The sequence below is a fragment of the Budorcas taxicolor genome, chromosome 9 (genome assembly GCF_023091745.1).
Source record: "Budorcas taxicolor isolate Tak-1 chromosome 9, Takin1.1, whole genome shotgun sequence".
Lineage (NCBI taxonomy): Eukaryota > Metazoa > Chordata > Mammalia > Artiodactyla > Bovidae > Budorcas > Budorcas taxicolor.
The window spans coordinates 77,710,787-77,727,152 of NC_068918.1; the positions used below are offsets into that span (position 1 = coordinate 77,710,787).

General features: G+C 37.8%; 1 protein-coding gene across 2 annotated transcripts in view; it reads left to right on the forward strand.

Annotated features, from left to right (window-relative positions):
* Positions 1–16,366, forward strand: part of TAB2 (TGF-beta activated kinase 1 (MAP3K7) binding protein 2) — an 85,831-nt gene that overhangs the window by 35,673 nt on the left and 33,792 nt on the right. For both annotated transcript variants that reach the window (XM_052645600.1, XM_052645599.1), the window contains exon 2: positions 8,374–8,564. In XM_052645600.1, coding sequence (XP_052501560.1) covers positions 8,463–8,564 — 102 coding nt within the window. In that variant the 5' untranslated portion in view covers positions 8,374–8,462. The remainder of the gene's footprint in view (positions 1–8,373; positions 8,565–16,366) is intronic.

Genomic DNA, 16,366 nt, shown 5'->3' on the forward strand with positions numbered 1-16,366 from the left:
ACAGAGGATGAGATGGTTGGATGGCATCACCGACTCGATGGACATGGGTTTGGGTGAACTCCAGGAGTTAGTGATGGACAGGGAGGCCTGGCCTGCTGCGGTTCATGGGATCTCAAAGAGTCAGACACGACTGAGCGACTGAACTGAACTGAGAGTAACATTATTTTATTCATTAATAAGACTTTGATACTAAAGGGCAACACTTTTTTTGCCAGGTTTGAATTCTGTAAATCTAAGTAGTTTATATAAGGTATATTACCAGTTACTCCTTTTTTAAAAGTTGGATCTCTGGGAATTTAGCTTTGCTGCGTCATTTACTCTGTATGGTACCTCCTCGTCAGGAGCAGGTGACTAGAATCTTTTACATATCTGTATAGTCATCATTTGGGAGTTTTGTTTGTTTTTTAATCTTTTATCAAAGTTTGCTAAAAAGTAACACATCTCATCTAAATCTGTAACTTCAGTGGTAGAATAGTAATGTTTACTCCATCCCCTCCACTCACATCTCCCCATTTCCCCTAGGGTTAGAATTGCAAGAGCTTTGCTGTGTTATTGGACTTGATGGAAAGCCAGCTTTTAGTCATACGTGATTAATATTCTATAGCTCTTTCGTTAGCAACATACACACTTTTCTTCCCAAAAGACCAGTTTGGAAAGAACCTTGGTGATATAGTCCACCTCTCATAATCTATTAACTGGGTAGGCTGATAGTATTTACAGGGAAAAGTAATATAAATATTGAATATGGATTTAAGCAAAAACTATGAAATAAGTAATTAGGCAGATGGACATAGGAGTAGAGAAGGATGGTTATATTATGGCATGCAAACTAAGTTACAAAGCTAACTCTTCATTTTCCATAGTAGGAAATCCATAGAAAATGTGTAAAATTGAAAAAAATCAAGAAATAGTCCTATAAAGCATCTTGTATAGGAATGTGAAGAAACAGCTTAGTGTTGACACTGGAATATGAAATAGGATCAAAGTGGAGAGGCATGAGGCAGGGAAACTTGGTTTCCCCAATAAACTTTGTAATACTGTTTGGCTTTTAAAAACTATGTACATATGTTCCTCTTTAAATTTTTATTTAAATGTTTCATTATAGGGTAGGTCAAAAAATTAAGATATCTTAAAATCAATTTTTGTATATAATGTTTAGTATTTGGGCTGGAAGGAACGTTGGCCTTTTAGGGAAAAATTAATAATGACTATGTAATTTTCATATAAAATATAACCAACAATATTTTTCTTTGTGTATTCTTAAATTATATGGTAGGATTGTCTCATCTACGCTGGTTAATTAATGCCAGCACCAAGGATGCCTTTCAGATGTTTATCTGCAGCCCAGAACTCTGAGCTCCAGGTCCATCTATCCCAGCTCCCTCTGTGATATCACTGTTTTGAGGTTGTAAAGGTACCCTAGACTCAGTATGTTCAAAACTAAACTTTGTTTTGTTTTCTTGGACCTTTTCTAGTTTTTTCCTTAGTTTCTAGATGGGACCAACCATCTGAACAAATAAAAAAGCAACCTTTACAACCTCCTTCTTTACCCCAATATCTAATCCATCTCCAAGTTCTATTAAATTTTACTTCCTAATTATCCCTTCAGTTTTTCCTTCTACTCAGTGTCCGTTGCTGTCTCTACACTTACAAAGTATTAACTATTTCTTAGCTAGTTCAGTTCAGTTCAGTCTCTCAGTCGTGTCCAACTTTGCAACCCCATAGACTGCAGCATGCCAGGACTCCCTGTCCATCACCAACTCCCGGAGCTTACTCAGACTCATGTCCGTTGAGTTAGTGATGCCATCCAATCATTTCATCCTCTGTTGTCCCCTTTTCCTCCTGCCTTCTTAGCTAGACTAAAGCATTTTTCTAACTGGTCTTCTCATCTTTTGCCATTTTCTCCATACTGTAGCCATTCTTCACACATACATGATTTCTTGATCATGTCACCTTTCCTGCCTCTGAGCTTAAATCTTTCAGTTTCTTCTCATTACCCTGGGAATAAAACCTCCAAATTTTAATGGCCTATAAAGGCACTGCATGATTCGGCTCCTACCTTTTTCTTGCTGCTGCTCTCTATAGTTTTTCCTAATATACTCCCTTGTAGTCTGTTTTTGAATGATGTGAAGGAGATGAAAAACATTACTGTGTCAGCAATGAGATAAGACTGAGATAGCAGTCAGCAGATCTGGTAGCAGAAGGCAGACAGAAGATAAAATAGTGGGCAAGTTAAAATAGTTATGTAAATTATTAGCTTGTTTTGATGTGTCTTTAATCCAGGAATTTCTGTGACCTGGAGAGCAAGGGTATGGACTCTAATACTTGTATCTCCAGCATGGTTATCTGCTGTGTACTAGGCACTCCTTAAATTCATGGATTGTGAATGGATGATGATAGTCCAGTTTTAAATATCCAGGTACCTCATAAATGCTCAAATTCTGTTCAGACCTGTAAGTCCTGTTGCTTTTCTTTGTTGTTGTTGTTTTTTGATCTGGAGGCTATGGTCTCTTCTTGGGAGTACGGTTAACAGTTACATGTATCATACCACTGTTACAGTCCTGGAAAAATTCACCATAGTGAACGGTAGTGAAATGAAGACTTGATGATTATCATAACATGAAGTCTGAGCCATTAACTGATGCTTAGTACTCTGCACTGTCATAATATTGAGAGGTTAGAAATAAGTTGTTTACATACGCTAGGAAAGGAAATAACATGGCACATTTTTTAAATCTTTCCAGTATACTTATGGTTGGGTTTGTAGTGCTGTATATACTCTGCTGGGCTTCCCAGCAGCCTCAGTGGTAAAGAATCCCCCTGCCAGTGCAGGAGACGCAGGTTCAGTCCCTGGGTCAGGAAGATCCTCTGGCGGAGGAAATGGTGATCCTCTCCAGTATTCTTGCCTGGAAAATTCCATGGGCAAGGGAGCCTGGCAGGCTGCAGTCCATGTGGTTGCAGAGTCAGACACAACTCAGTGCCTGAGCACAGCACCCAGCAGCACGTACACTCTGCTACTATTTAAAATCATTAAGAGCTTACTCCCAGATTATTTGAGCTGGCAGTAGGTTAGGTGCTAGAATTTTACCCCTATTGTTAGGAGCGTTCCTGTAAAGCATGATTTCTTTATTCTTTTCTCAGAAGAGCAGTCATTTTCCATCTTAACCATAGAAAATACATTTCTGTTTATTATTAGAAATAATTTTCCAGATTAAATTGTAAGGTATTTCTAGGTTTTCCTTTCAAAATTAAATAAATACCTGTTTGTTTCAACAGTGTGTTTAGTTGTAAAGCTTATTCACTCACTCACAGGCTACATTTAAAAATAGTTACCTTGCTTTGTTCTTAAAGTCTGCTTTTGGTGGATGCAGAATATGGGTTAATTGTTTCTTTTCCCTTTCAGCACTTGAATTTTGTCTTTTCAGTATCTTCTGGCCTTCACTGTCTTTAATGAGTAGTCAGCCTTCATTTAAATTGTTGTTGCCCTTTATTTTATTTCTTTGACTGCTTTTAGGATTTTCTTTTTCTTTGGTTTTCAGCACTGTGACTATTATGCCTACGTGTGATTTCTCTGGCTTTTCCTGTTTAAGACTTGCTGATCTTCTTGATCAAGATCTTTTTGCTTGTTTGTTGTATTTAAAGCAGACTCTGACCAGTTTTATTATAGAAAATTTTTCCATGATTGACTTTTCACTAATCTGTTTTGGCATGCTTCTAACGATGCCAAATCAGCCGGATCAGTGATAGCCATGGTGTGTATTCTGGTATTTCCTATACCCTGTGCCCAATTCAACATTATTGCCACTGCAGATGGATACCAGTTTTGGCTGACATGGCGTAATTCTCTGTTTCAGATTTCTTCAACCTGGGCAGTTGTTGATGAGGATGACCAGTTTCACATTGCCTCATCTTACCATTTTCAGAGCCTGCATGTACTCCAACATGTGCTTGCCGCTTTTCTTAAGGAGTTGGAATCTTGGGTTGATACAGAGTCTAGAGCTGAGTGATTTAGGCAACTTTATTGTCTTCCTTGTGACCACCGTCTTCCTGCTTTAGGTGTGAAATGGTTCCCAACCAAGAACAACCTCCAAGATGGACAGGGAGCCAGTCAAGTTCTTCTTGATGTGTAAATTTAGATCTTTCACTAACTTGGGGAAATTTTTAGACACTGTTTCATTAAATACTTTTTTCTATCCCATTCTCTGCCCCCTTTCCTTCTGGAATTCCAGTTACAGGTATGTTAAGAGTTACTGATTCTTTCTCACAGGTCCCTGAGCTAGGTTCATTTCCCTGGCTCAGTCTTTTTTTTTTTTCTCCATCCTTCAGGTTCTAATGATTTCTATTGCTGTGTCTTCAAGTTCACTGACTCTTTTGTCATTTCCAATTTGTGACTAAGCCTAGCCAGTGAATTTTATTTCAGACATTTTATTTTTCACTTCTTGAATTTACATTTCTTTTATAGTTTTTTTTTTCCTTGACTGAGAAATCTAAGCATATTGGCCCTTATATTCCTGAACATAGTTAAAATAGCTGCTTTAAAATCCTTATGTGCTAATTCTAGCATCTGGGTCATCTTGGGCTTGGTCTCCCTCAGTTGCCTTTCTCTTGACAATGGGTCAGTTTTTCCTGTGTCTTCTGTGTAATAATTTTAGATTATAACTTGGATGTTATGAATGACACATTGTAGAGACTGAAGTTTATTGTGTTCCTTTAGAATGAGTTGATGTTTGGTTAGTGGTTTGCATGCTTGCTTGTTTGTTTTAGTAGGCAGTTAACTTGGCTGAACTTAAACTACAAACTGAAACCTCACTTCTGTTACTTTAACCTTAGCCTGATTTCTTGGAATCTCGTCTGTACAGTTTGGGAACCAAAGATATGTGTAGATACTATACACAAAATTTGGTGTTTCTCTCCTTTTGGTGATTTACTCACTAGGTTTTCAGCTGTTGTGGTCATGGCAAAATCTGTCCTTTGGTTCATTAAGCGAATTAGACTGAAGATTTACTTGTTTGGGCTTTTGCTACGCAAAAACAACTGGGATGTGCTCTCTGGGTAAAAACCATTTAAAAAATGGAAAGTCACCCCATGTTGTCTACTTCTTGCAACTACTGACTCACTTCTCCTCCCAACCCCCAGCATCACCACTCCCACTTTGCTGTTTCTGTTTTCAAGCTCTTTATGTTTTGTCTATTTACAAAAGTTACTCGTGAGAGCATCAGTCCAGTAGGAGCTACTTTGCCATTTCAAGAAGTGGAATCCCTAAAATACAATTGTGCTTTTGAACAATTTTCTTGTTAGTATACTTGATAGTCATATAAGAGTTTTTTCAAAGAACTTCAGAGATTTTTGTATATGTGTTAATAATGAGTTGAAATTTATTTTCATTCTCTTTTAAATAAGAAAGGTTGTCCTGAATTTAGACTGAGGATTTATTTATTTGCCTTTCCATCAAATTATAATTTCCAAATCTAGATTACTTGAAATGCATTTTAGAAGCAGAATACATGAAGAACCCATACAGTAAAGCCTTTATTTCATCCAACAAATCTTACATCTTGGACCTAGGTCCTTGGGAATACAGCTGTAAACTTTGAAGTTCTTGATCCTGTGGAGCTAACGCTTTAAGGTTAGGCAGGTAGGTAGATAGGTAGATATGTCAGTATTGATAAAATGCTATGAAGTAAAACCAAGGTATGAAGATGTGATAGGGAAGGAGAGGAGAGAAGTGTGGCAATATTCTAGGTAGAAAGATTGGTCAAGGAAGCAGTCTGATCAGACTTCTTAGTGAAGTGTGAGAGAGCCATGCAAATATCTGAGGGGAAAGGGTTCCAAGCAAAAGGGGCCACAAGTCTAAAAGACCCAAGGGAGGAATGAGGTTAGCTTCTCTTTGAGAAATAACCAGTGTGAGGGAACTCAGTGTGGAACTGAGGGGACGAAGACAGTGGTAGGAGATGAAGTCCCAGGTGGTAGTTAGCCAGGGGTCTTGTGTTACAGGATTTTGTGCTGGGGAAATGATTGTTCGGATTTACTTTTCACAAGGATCACTCTGTTCAGTAGAGTAAGAGGTAGGGGTGGAGCACAGAGTTAAGCAAGGAGGAGACCTTGGCAGTAGCAGTCTAGGTGAGCTGTGATCATGGCTTGAATAAGAGCAGTAGTAATAGAGGTGGGGAAATGTGATCAGATTCAGAATAATTCTTTGGCAGATAGCCAGCAAAACTTGATGATAGATTAGATATGGCGTGTGAGAAGGACCAACTGAGTGACTGATGGTACCATATATGGAGGTGAAAGAGACTGGGAAAGATTTGGTCTGGGTAGGGGAAATGTAGAGTTCAATTTTGGACATACTAAGTTTGAAGTGAATTTTAGATATCCAGATGTAGATGTGAAGAAAGCAGCTGGTCATGTAGCCTGGAACTCAAGGGAGAAAGAGCTCCCTTGGAGTTGGACATAGAGATTTGCAAAGCCTTTGTTTAAAGTAGCGTGTTTGGTTGAGATTACCTTGACAAGGAACGTAGGTGTAATCGAAAAGAAACCCTAGGTCTGAACTGCATAACTCACTGATGTTTAGATGTCCAGAGAAGGATCTGACAAAGAAAACTGACAAGGAACTGCCAGTGGGTGGGTAGAAATCCAGAAGAGTATAAATCTCAGAAGCTAAGTGAAGAAATTGTTTAGAGAATGGGGAGTGGTTGACTGGTTTATAAACTGAAGAGAGATCTAGTGAGATGAGGCCTGAGGAGTGACGTTAAGTTTAACAATCTGAAGATCCTGGGCAACTTTGATAAGTAGTTTCAGTGAAGAAAAACTATGAAAACCTGAGTTGGTAGATTTTAAAGTGATAAGAGGGAGGAAATGAAGACAAAGTATAAACCATCCTTTCAAGGAGTTTAGCCTGAAAGAGGGAATGGGCAGATAAATGAGTTGATAACTGGAGTGAAGTCCAGAGAGACTTTCTCAAGATCAGCAATGCTATAGCATGTTTACTGTCCCTTATATTATGTTTAAATATCATTTATGAATTTCCGGTACTCTTCTTTTCTCTTGCAACCCATTTGTAGAAATATTACATTGGATGCTAAAATAGTGTGTGTGTGTGTGTGTGTGTGTGTGTGTGTGTGTGTGTGTGTTTGAAATAGATTGGGGAAATCTGTAATGCAAATAATTTGGTTTGGCAGTGCTTTTACCTAGGAGATGTAACTAAGCTGAAGTCACACAGACAAAAGAAATGGGGAAAAATTAACCAAATGATGATAAAAAGTTTGAAAGTCTTTACCAAACATGATATCCAAATGAGCTTTTATTCTATTGAGGATTCAGGAATTCTGTCATAACTAGATTTACTCAAAAGTGTTTAATATCTACTGTTAAGCTGAAAACTGTCTACAGAGTGGTAGGTGTGCAATAAGGGACATGAGAGACCAATTTCTGTGTTCATGGAGTTTATAGACTTGTATTTAAGCTTATGGAAAAGAGAAATATTACAGATAAGAAATTTGTTTTAAAGAGATCGTCTTATTGTTAAATTTATTCTAAAATGAATTGTATTTTAATTATTGCGCAAATAGTATGATTTTAAAAATTTTAATATGTTATATAGGTTTAATGTATTTATATGCTATTTATATCCCAAAGAGGCTTTAAGATTAAACATGGTTTATGTTAAGAATGTTAGGGATATAAATAAATTGGGTATTTCTCAACTTGGACTGTACATTACAATCACTTAGGGGGCTTTTAAAAATCCATATGCTCATGTTGCTCCCAACCAATCAAATCAGAACCTCTGGGGTTGGGGCTCAAGCATTAGTATTTTAAAATACTGATTTAATAGAGACAGAGGGAATAAAATGCTACCAAGCCCCTGAGAATGAATTGATTACACATTTAAGGATTAAGTACATCTGAAAAGACAAAATATCAAATATTTTTTGACTTATAGATCATTTTTAGATAGAGCATGCAAAGCTATTTGTAGAACCAAACTTTTTTAGGATCCAAAGTTTAAAAAATTTTAGTAGAATAAATAAGATTACTCCCTTAGGCTCTCCTCTGATAATTAAGAAAAAAATCAGTGACGTTACTCATTTTTTCCCTTTTAAAACAACCTTGACAGTAATTTCTTATTTGAATGCCTTTAGGCACATCCATTATAAAGCATACACAAATACATAGGAATTAGAAAATTTTAAAGTTTGCCATCGGTAGTTATAAACTGAAAACTATACTGCAAGCATTATAAGACTGAATATTTTTATAACTTATACTAAATAGATACTAAAGCACATACCCTTTTGTATTGAAATTTTAAATCCATGATAATATTAATTCTATAATAGTTCTCATTAAAATTTTTTTTTCTTTCTTTCACAGAAAATGCTTGGACAGAAGAGATGAGTACTGTTTCCACTAAGGCCTAGAATTGCCTGTTGTACAAATAGTCCTGATCAGGCAAGATACGAATGGCCCAAGGAAGCCACCAAATTGATTTTCAGGTTTTGCATGACCTGCGACAAAAATTCCCTGAAGTACCTGAAGTTGTTGTGTCCAGGTGCATGTTACAGGTCAGTGTTTAATGATTTCTGAATTTATTAATACAACTTGGTATTTTTTTAAACATTGGAAGAAAACACTTCTATCATCTTTGGCATTAGTGCAGTATGATGGAGAGATGAGCTTTGATGTCTGATAGTCATTTAGCCTTTAGCAAGTTCTAGGCTCTCTGTTTCCCGTCTGTCATATGGATAATACCTGCTTGTAAAGTAGATGTGAGGATTAAGTGAGATCTTATATAAAGCATTAATATATGGTCCACATTTACGATGAGCTTGCTTGACTCCTCCCTTACCCAATTTTGCCAGGAGAACTTTTAAAAATTCCAGGTCTTCCATTTCATAGGGGTGGGATGATCTGGGAGAATGGCACTGAAACATGTATAATATCATATAAGAAACGAATCGCCAGTCTAGGTTTGATGCAGGATACAGGATGCTTGGGGCTGGTGCACTGGGATGACCCAGAGAGATGGTATGGGGAGGGAGGTGGGAGGGGGATTCAGGATTGGGAACACGTGTACACCCACGGCAGATTCATGTTGATGTATGGCAAAACCAATACAGTATTGTAAAGTAAAATTTAAAAAAATAAAATAAAATAAAAATTAAAAAAAAAAAAAGAAAGTGAGAAAATCATTAAATAAGGAATCAGGAAACTTGGGATCTAATCCTAAATGGCGCCCTAAGCATATTTTACAAGTAATATGCCTTCTTTTGTCCTTTAGTTTTCTTATCTATAAAATGGAAGGATTTGACTAGACAATGCCTGAAGTCCCAATTCTAAAGAAAAAAGTTTATTTTTATATTTTTTAATTTACTCTGTAAGTTTTCCACTTAATATCACTCTCTAATATGTTTTTAGATTTTTCTTAGTACATACAATTTTAGAAATACATAATTCTAAATATTTTGTGATAGTGTGCTTTCTCATTTGATTAAAGTGGAAATCTTTCTGTCAGCAGTTTTTCAGCTTGTTCAAATGGAGATAAAAAAAGGTGGTTGGGGCTCAGACATATTTACTCATGTTGAATGATTTTTAAAGTTTTAAATTATATGAAACTTGAAAAGGCTCAATATCTGTATTTGGTATCAAGTAACTCCATTTTGTTCACACTCTGTCACCTATTCTCTGTACACTTAATTAGCCTACCACCTTTAGTCTAACCCAGTTGTGGTCTTTCCAATCTGTCCTTCTCACTTCTGCTAGAAATGTCTTTTTAAATTCAGATTTTATTGCATATTTACCTGCTTAAAAGCCCCATGGTTGTTACCCATACCCTTCAGAGTAAAGCTGATAAATCTTGATGAGGGCATACTAGATCTGTGATCTAAAATCCTGCCGCCTTCTGCAGCATGACCTCTTGCCTAGTCCTTCCTCCCTCATACCCTTTCCCATAATCATCCTCAGCTAGTTGGAATTCTCCAAATATGTCTGGCTCTTTCTGTGGTACGTTATTTAAAAGCATATGTTTTGAGTTAATAGTACTCTATTGTATATTTGAAATTTGCTAAAAGAGCAGATCTTGAGTATTCTTACTGCAAAAATAAAAAAGGAAGAAAGAAAAAATTGGCTGTGTAGAATAGTAGATGTGTTGATTGTGGTAATCATTTCACAACATATAAGTATATTAAATCCTCCCACTGTAACCTTTAAAAAGAATCATGTTGTCCAGCCTAAATATATACAGTTTTTATTTATCCATCATACCTCAGGTAAAGCTAAGGGGAAGTAATTTTAAAAATTTAATAATAACAAGTAGCGTATGTTTTGTGAGTAAAAGAGACTTGAATTCAATATTTGACAGTTAATAGCAGCAATTGAATTAACTTCTCTGACCCTCATTTTCCTCAAGTGTACAATGGAAACTTTAAAAAAAACTTAACAGAATTAAATGTGATAATGCAGGAAAGCAGCTAGTAGAATAACTGATTCATAATGAGTGCGTAAGTAATGTTAGCAACCAATATGAATAACAGTAATAATAGTGGAAGGCCCATAATGAATATTTGGTGAGTGAATCAGTAGTCCATATTTGTTGATATCAGATGTGTAATGAAAATGAAAGAGGAAGGAAGGGTAATAAAAATGGAGTCAAAAACTAAAGAAAGTCTGAAAAGGAGCAGCAACAGTGAGGGGACGGTATCTTCTCCTACAACTCAGGTTCAGTTCAGTTCAGTCGCTCGGTCATGTTCAACTCTTTGCATCCCCATGGTCTGCAGCACACCAGGCCTCCCTGTCCATCACCAACTCCCAGAGTTCACTCAAACTCTTGTCCATTGAGTTGGTGATGCCATCCAAGCATCTCATCCTCTGTCATCCTCTTCTCCTCCTGACTTCAATATTTCCCAGCATCGGGGTCCTTTCAAATGAGTCTGTTCTTCAGATCAGGTGGCCAAAGTATTGGAGTTTCAGCTTCAGCATCAGTCCTTCCAATGAATATTCAGGACTGATCTCCTTTAGGATGGACTGGTTGGATCTCCTTGCAGTCCAAGGGACTCTCAAGAGTCTTCTCCAAAACCACAGTTCAAAAGCATCAATTCTTTGGTCTCAGCTTTCTTTATGGTCCAACTCACACATCCATACATGTCTACTGGAAAAACCACAGCTTTGACTAGATGGACCTTTGTTGGCAAAGTAATGCCTCTGCTTTTTAATATGCTGTCTAGGTTGGTCATAACTTTTCTTCCAAGGAGCAAGCATCTTTTAATTTCATGCAGTGATTTTGGAACCCCCCAAAATAAAGTCAGCCACTGTTTCCCCACCTATTTGCCATGAAGTGATGGAACCTGATGCCATGATCTTAGTTTTCTGAATGTTGAGTTTTAAGCCAACTTTTTCACTCTCCTCTTTCACTTTCATCAAGAGGCTCTTTAATTCTTCTTTGCTTTCTGCCATAAGGCTGGTGTCATCTGCATATCTGAGGTTATTGATATTTCTCCCAGCAATCTTGATTCCAGCTTGTGCTTCATCCAGCCCAGCGTTTCTTATGATGTACTCTGCATATATAAGTTAAATAAGAAGGTTGATGATATACAGCCTTGACGTACTCCTTTTCCTATTTGGAACCAGTCTGTTGTTCCATGTCCAGTTCTAACTGTTGCTTCCTGACCTGCATACAAGTTTCTCAGTATTCGTGCCTTGAGAACTATTTCATGAATAGTATGAAAAGGCAAAAATATAGGACAAATATAGGAGTTCAGAGATGAACTTCCCAGGTCAGTAGTGCCCAACATGCTACTGGAGATCAATGGAGAAATAACTCCAGAAAGAATGAAGAGACAGAGCCAAAGCAAAAACAACATCCAGTTGTGGATGTGACTGGCAATGGAAGTGAAGTCTGGTGCTTTAAAGAGAAGTAAGAACCTGGAATGTTAGGTCCATGAATCAAGGCAAATTGGAAGTGGTCAGACAGGAGATGGCAAGAGTAAACATCAACATTTTAGGAATCAGCAAACTAAAATGGACAGGAATGGATGGATTTAACTCAGATGACCATTCCATCTACTAGTGTGGGCAAGAATCCGGGATCTTAGAAGAAATGGAGTAGCCATCATAGTCAACAAAAGAGTCTGAAATGCAGTACTTGGATGCATTCTCAAAAAGGACAGAATGATCTCTGTTCGTTTCCAAGGCAAACCATTCAATATCACAGTAATCCAAGTCTATGCCCCAACCAATAATGCTGACGAAGCTGAAGTTAAACGGTTCTATGAAGACCTACAACACCTTCTTGAACTAACACCCAAAAAAGATGTCCTTTTTATAAAGGGGACTGGAATGCAAAAAGTAGTAAGTCAAGAAATACCTGGAATAACAGGCAAATTTGGCCTCGGAGTACAGATTGAAGCAGGGCAAAGGCTAATAGAGTTTTGCCAAGAGAACGCACTGGTCGTAGCAAACACCCTCTTCCAACAACACAAAAGAAGACTCTGCATATGGACATCACCAGATGGTCAATACCGAAATCAGATTGATTATATTCTTTTCAGCCAAAGATGGAGAAGCTCTATACAGTCAGCAAAAATAAGACCGGGAGCTGACTGTGGCTCAGATCAGGAACTTCTTACTGCCAAATTCAGACTTAAATTGAAGAAAGTAGGGAAAACCACGAGACCATTCAGGTATGACCTAAATCAAATCCCTTATGATTATACAGTGGAAGTGACAAATAGATTCAAGGGATTAGATCTGATAGACAGAGTGCCTGAAGAACTATGGATGGAGGTTCGTGACAGTGTACAGGAGGCAGTGATCAAGACCATCCCAAAGAAAAAGAAGTGCAAAAAGGCAAATGGTTGTCTGAGGAGGCCTTAAAAATAGCTATGAAAAAAAGAGAAGCAAAAGGCAACAGAGAAAAGGAAAGATATAAGCATCTGAATGCAGAGTTCCAAAGAATAGCAAGGAGAGATAAGATAGCCTTCTTCAATGATCAGTGCAAAGAAATAGAGGAAAACAATGGATTGGGAAAGACTAGAGATCTGATCAAAAAAATTCAAGATACCAAGGGAACATTTCATGCAAAGCTGGGCACAATAAAGGACAGAAATGGTGTGGACCTAACAGAAGATATTAAGAAGAGGTGGCAAGAATACACAGAGCTATATAACTCGGATATCTCTTCCTAATTTTTTAAATCACGTTCTCTGATAAGACTATACTGAGAATGTTCACTGAATCATTGAAAAATAGAAAAATACTATATTCTTCAATAAAATTGTGTAAGATTTGCTACTGAGAGAACTGTCCAGAATGTGGAGGGAGGGAGGAGAGAGAAGCTCTTAAAGTATAATCTTCAGGGTGTATTAAGTTAAATAAAATGTAGAATATATATATAGATGTATATAAATACATCTATAAATAAATATACATATGTATATATATTTGCCCCTGTTTGCATGAGGAAATACTGAAAGGATTAAAAATGAAATAAAAGATGGGTTATCCATGGTGGGCAAGAAGGAACAGGCCAGATGAGAGGAGACATCTCAATGTGTATCTTTTAGTGTTGCTTTGATCTTTGTAAATAAATTACCTATTTTTAAAAAAGATAAAATAAGTAAACAGGTTTTTAACTACCAAGAAAACAGAAAATGAATAATCTAGAATTTCTTTTGGGCTTTCAGTAGTGTCAACTTCAATATATTAATCTGGTTTTATGAAAACACAACGTTGTATGACATGCTTCCCAATACCCAGCTCTTTTAAATTGAGTTGATAATCTTTCTGGGCATTCAAGCAATATGTCTTCTAGCTGATTTAACAAAAATGTGACAAGTGAAGGATGGGGAAGACTCCTTTAGGGATACAAATAGGGTGTGAATCTTCCCAAATTTAGAAAGTTACTTTTTAAACTGTCACAGCAAATAAACTACCTCTAAATGTAGTGTGACTTCCCTGGTGGCTCAGACGGTTAAGCATCTGTCTACAATGCAGGAGACCCGGGTTCAATCCCTGGGTCGGGAAGATCCCCTGGAGAAGGAAGTGGCAACCCACACCAGTACTATTGCCTGGAAAATCCCATGGACAGAGGAGCCTAGTAGGCTACATGTAGTCCATGGGGTCGCAAAGAGTCGGACACGACTGAGTGACTTCACTTCACTTCACTTCAAACGTAGTGTAAATAGCTCTTATTTAGTGACAGCTTTTCTTTGGGGAGCTGCTCTCCCTTACTCAAGTTTCCCAGGTGGTGCTAGTGGTAAAGAACCTGCCTGCCAGTGAAGGAGATCTAAGAGACCTGGGTTCGATCCCTGTGTTGGGAAGATCCCCTGGAGGAGGAAATGGCAACCCACTCCAGTATTTTTGCCTGGAGAACTTCATGGACAGAGAAGCTTGGTGGTCTGCAGTCTGTGGTGTAACAAAGAGTCAGACATCACTGAAGACGCTTGCTCCTTGGAAGAAAAGCTATGACAAACCTAGACAGTGTATTAAAAAGCAGAGATACTACTTTACCAACAAAGATCCATATAATCACAGCTATGATTTTTCCAGTAGTCATGTATGGATGTGAGAGTTGAACCATAGTGAAGGCTGAGCGCTGAAGAATTGATGCTTTTGAACTGTGGTGTTGGAAGACTGTTGAGAGTCCCTTGGACTGTAAGGAGATCCAACCAGTCCATCCTAAAGGAAATCAACCCTGAATATTCATTGGAAGGACTGGTGCTGAAGCTGAAGCTCCAATACTTTGGCCACCTGATGCAAAGAACTGAATCACTGGAAAAGACCCTGATACTGGGAATGATTGAAGTCAGAAGGAGACGAGGACGAGATAGTTGGATGGCATCACTGGACTCAATGGAGATGAGTTTGAACAAGCTCCGGGAGATGGTGAAGGACAGGGAAACCTGGTGTACTGCAGTCCATGGGGTCACAAAGAGTCAGACACGACTGAGTGACTGAACAGCAGCTCCCTTTCTCAGTTGGGTAGGCTTCTTTGTCTTTTCTCTGAAGACAAGTATATTATCCTCCCTATAATATACTGGTTCAGAACTTTGCTGCTGCTGCTGCTAAGTCGCATCAGTTGTGTCTGACTCTGTGCGACCCCATAGACGGCAGCCCACCAGGCTCCCTCGTCCCTGGGATTCTCCAGGCAAGAACACTGGAGTGGGCTGCCATTTCCTTCTCCAATGCATGAAAGTGAAAGTGAAGTCACTTAGTTGTGTCCGACTCTTCACGATCCTATGGACTGCAGCCTACCAGGCTCCTCCGTCCATGGGATTTTCCAGGCAGGAGCACTGGAGTGGGGTGCCATCGCCTTCTCCGTCAGAACTTTTCTAGATTAAAAAAATAATAATATACAGAATATTAAAAATCAGTAGTTAAAGGATCATGTCACACTGCTACTTTGTATACATGTTCTTAAACATCTTACTTCTTAGGAGAACTGAAGTATCAGTATCATTTCTGTTCTCTTCTGACTTTGTTTACTGCTCAGCTCCCTCTTTTTGGAACTACTCACATCATTTCTTTGTGCTGTAGATTCTCTAAGATAGCTGTGTTTTCAGCAGGTGTAATTCATATCTTTAGCATTCATGTTTGGAACTAAATCATAACTTAGAATAGTGTACAGATGTTGTGTAGCTAGCACTTTGAGTTTTTTAACTGAAATTTTCATTATTTTTTAATTCTCTTAATATGACAGTTAAATCTGTAAGTTTAAAATTGCTTTTCTTTTCAAAATAATGCATTATTACTTATAAGCCTTAGTAGTTAAGTACTATAGCCTTAATTGAAGTCTTCTCAGATGACCTCCACCCATAAACCTTATCCATATTCCTATTACAACACCTACCATTGTGCATTATATTTATTTATATACACATTAATTTCCTCCACTGGACCATGAGATCCTTAAGACAGCAGTTATATTCCTTTCTACTTGCCTAATGGGATGCTCAGTAAATATTCGTTGAAAGAGTGAATGAATCAAAGTATGAGAAGGATGATTATAGTGTATACTTTGATACTGTCTATGCAAGAAGCTTGGGGGGAAACGAAAAATGAACTGGAAATAACAATTCAGACTCTTCTGTAATTTTGAAGAGAATGCAGATTTGTATATGTACAAAAAAACAGTGACTTTCAATCTTTTAAAAACTCACCCCACTTCTTTTGATACACTTAAATGGGAGTCCTGTACCATTTCCCACTAAAGTAACCAGGGCTTCTTTGAGAAATAGCTGATCCTATTTCTAGGATAAGAGCTGTACAAGGTGATCGTGAACTTCTTGTCATATTAGAAAGCAAGGAAGCTATGAAAGAGACGACTGGGCTCACATCCTATGTACACTGGAGCCAATGTGGAATCATTCCC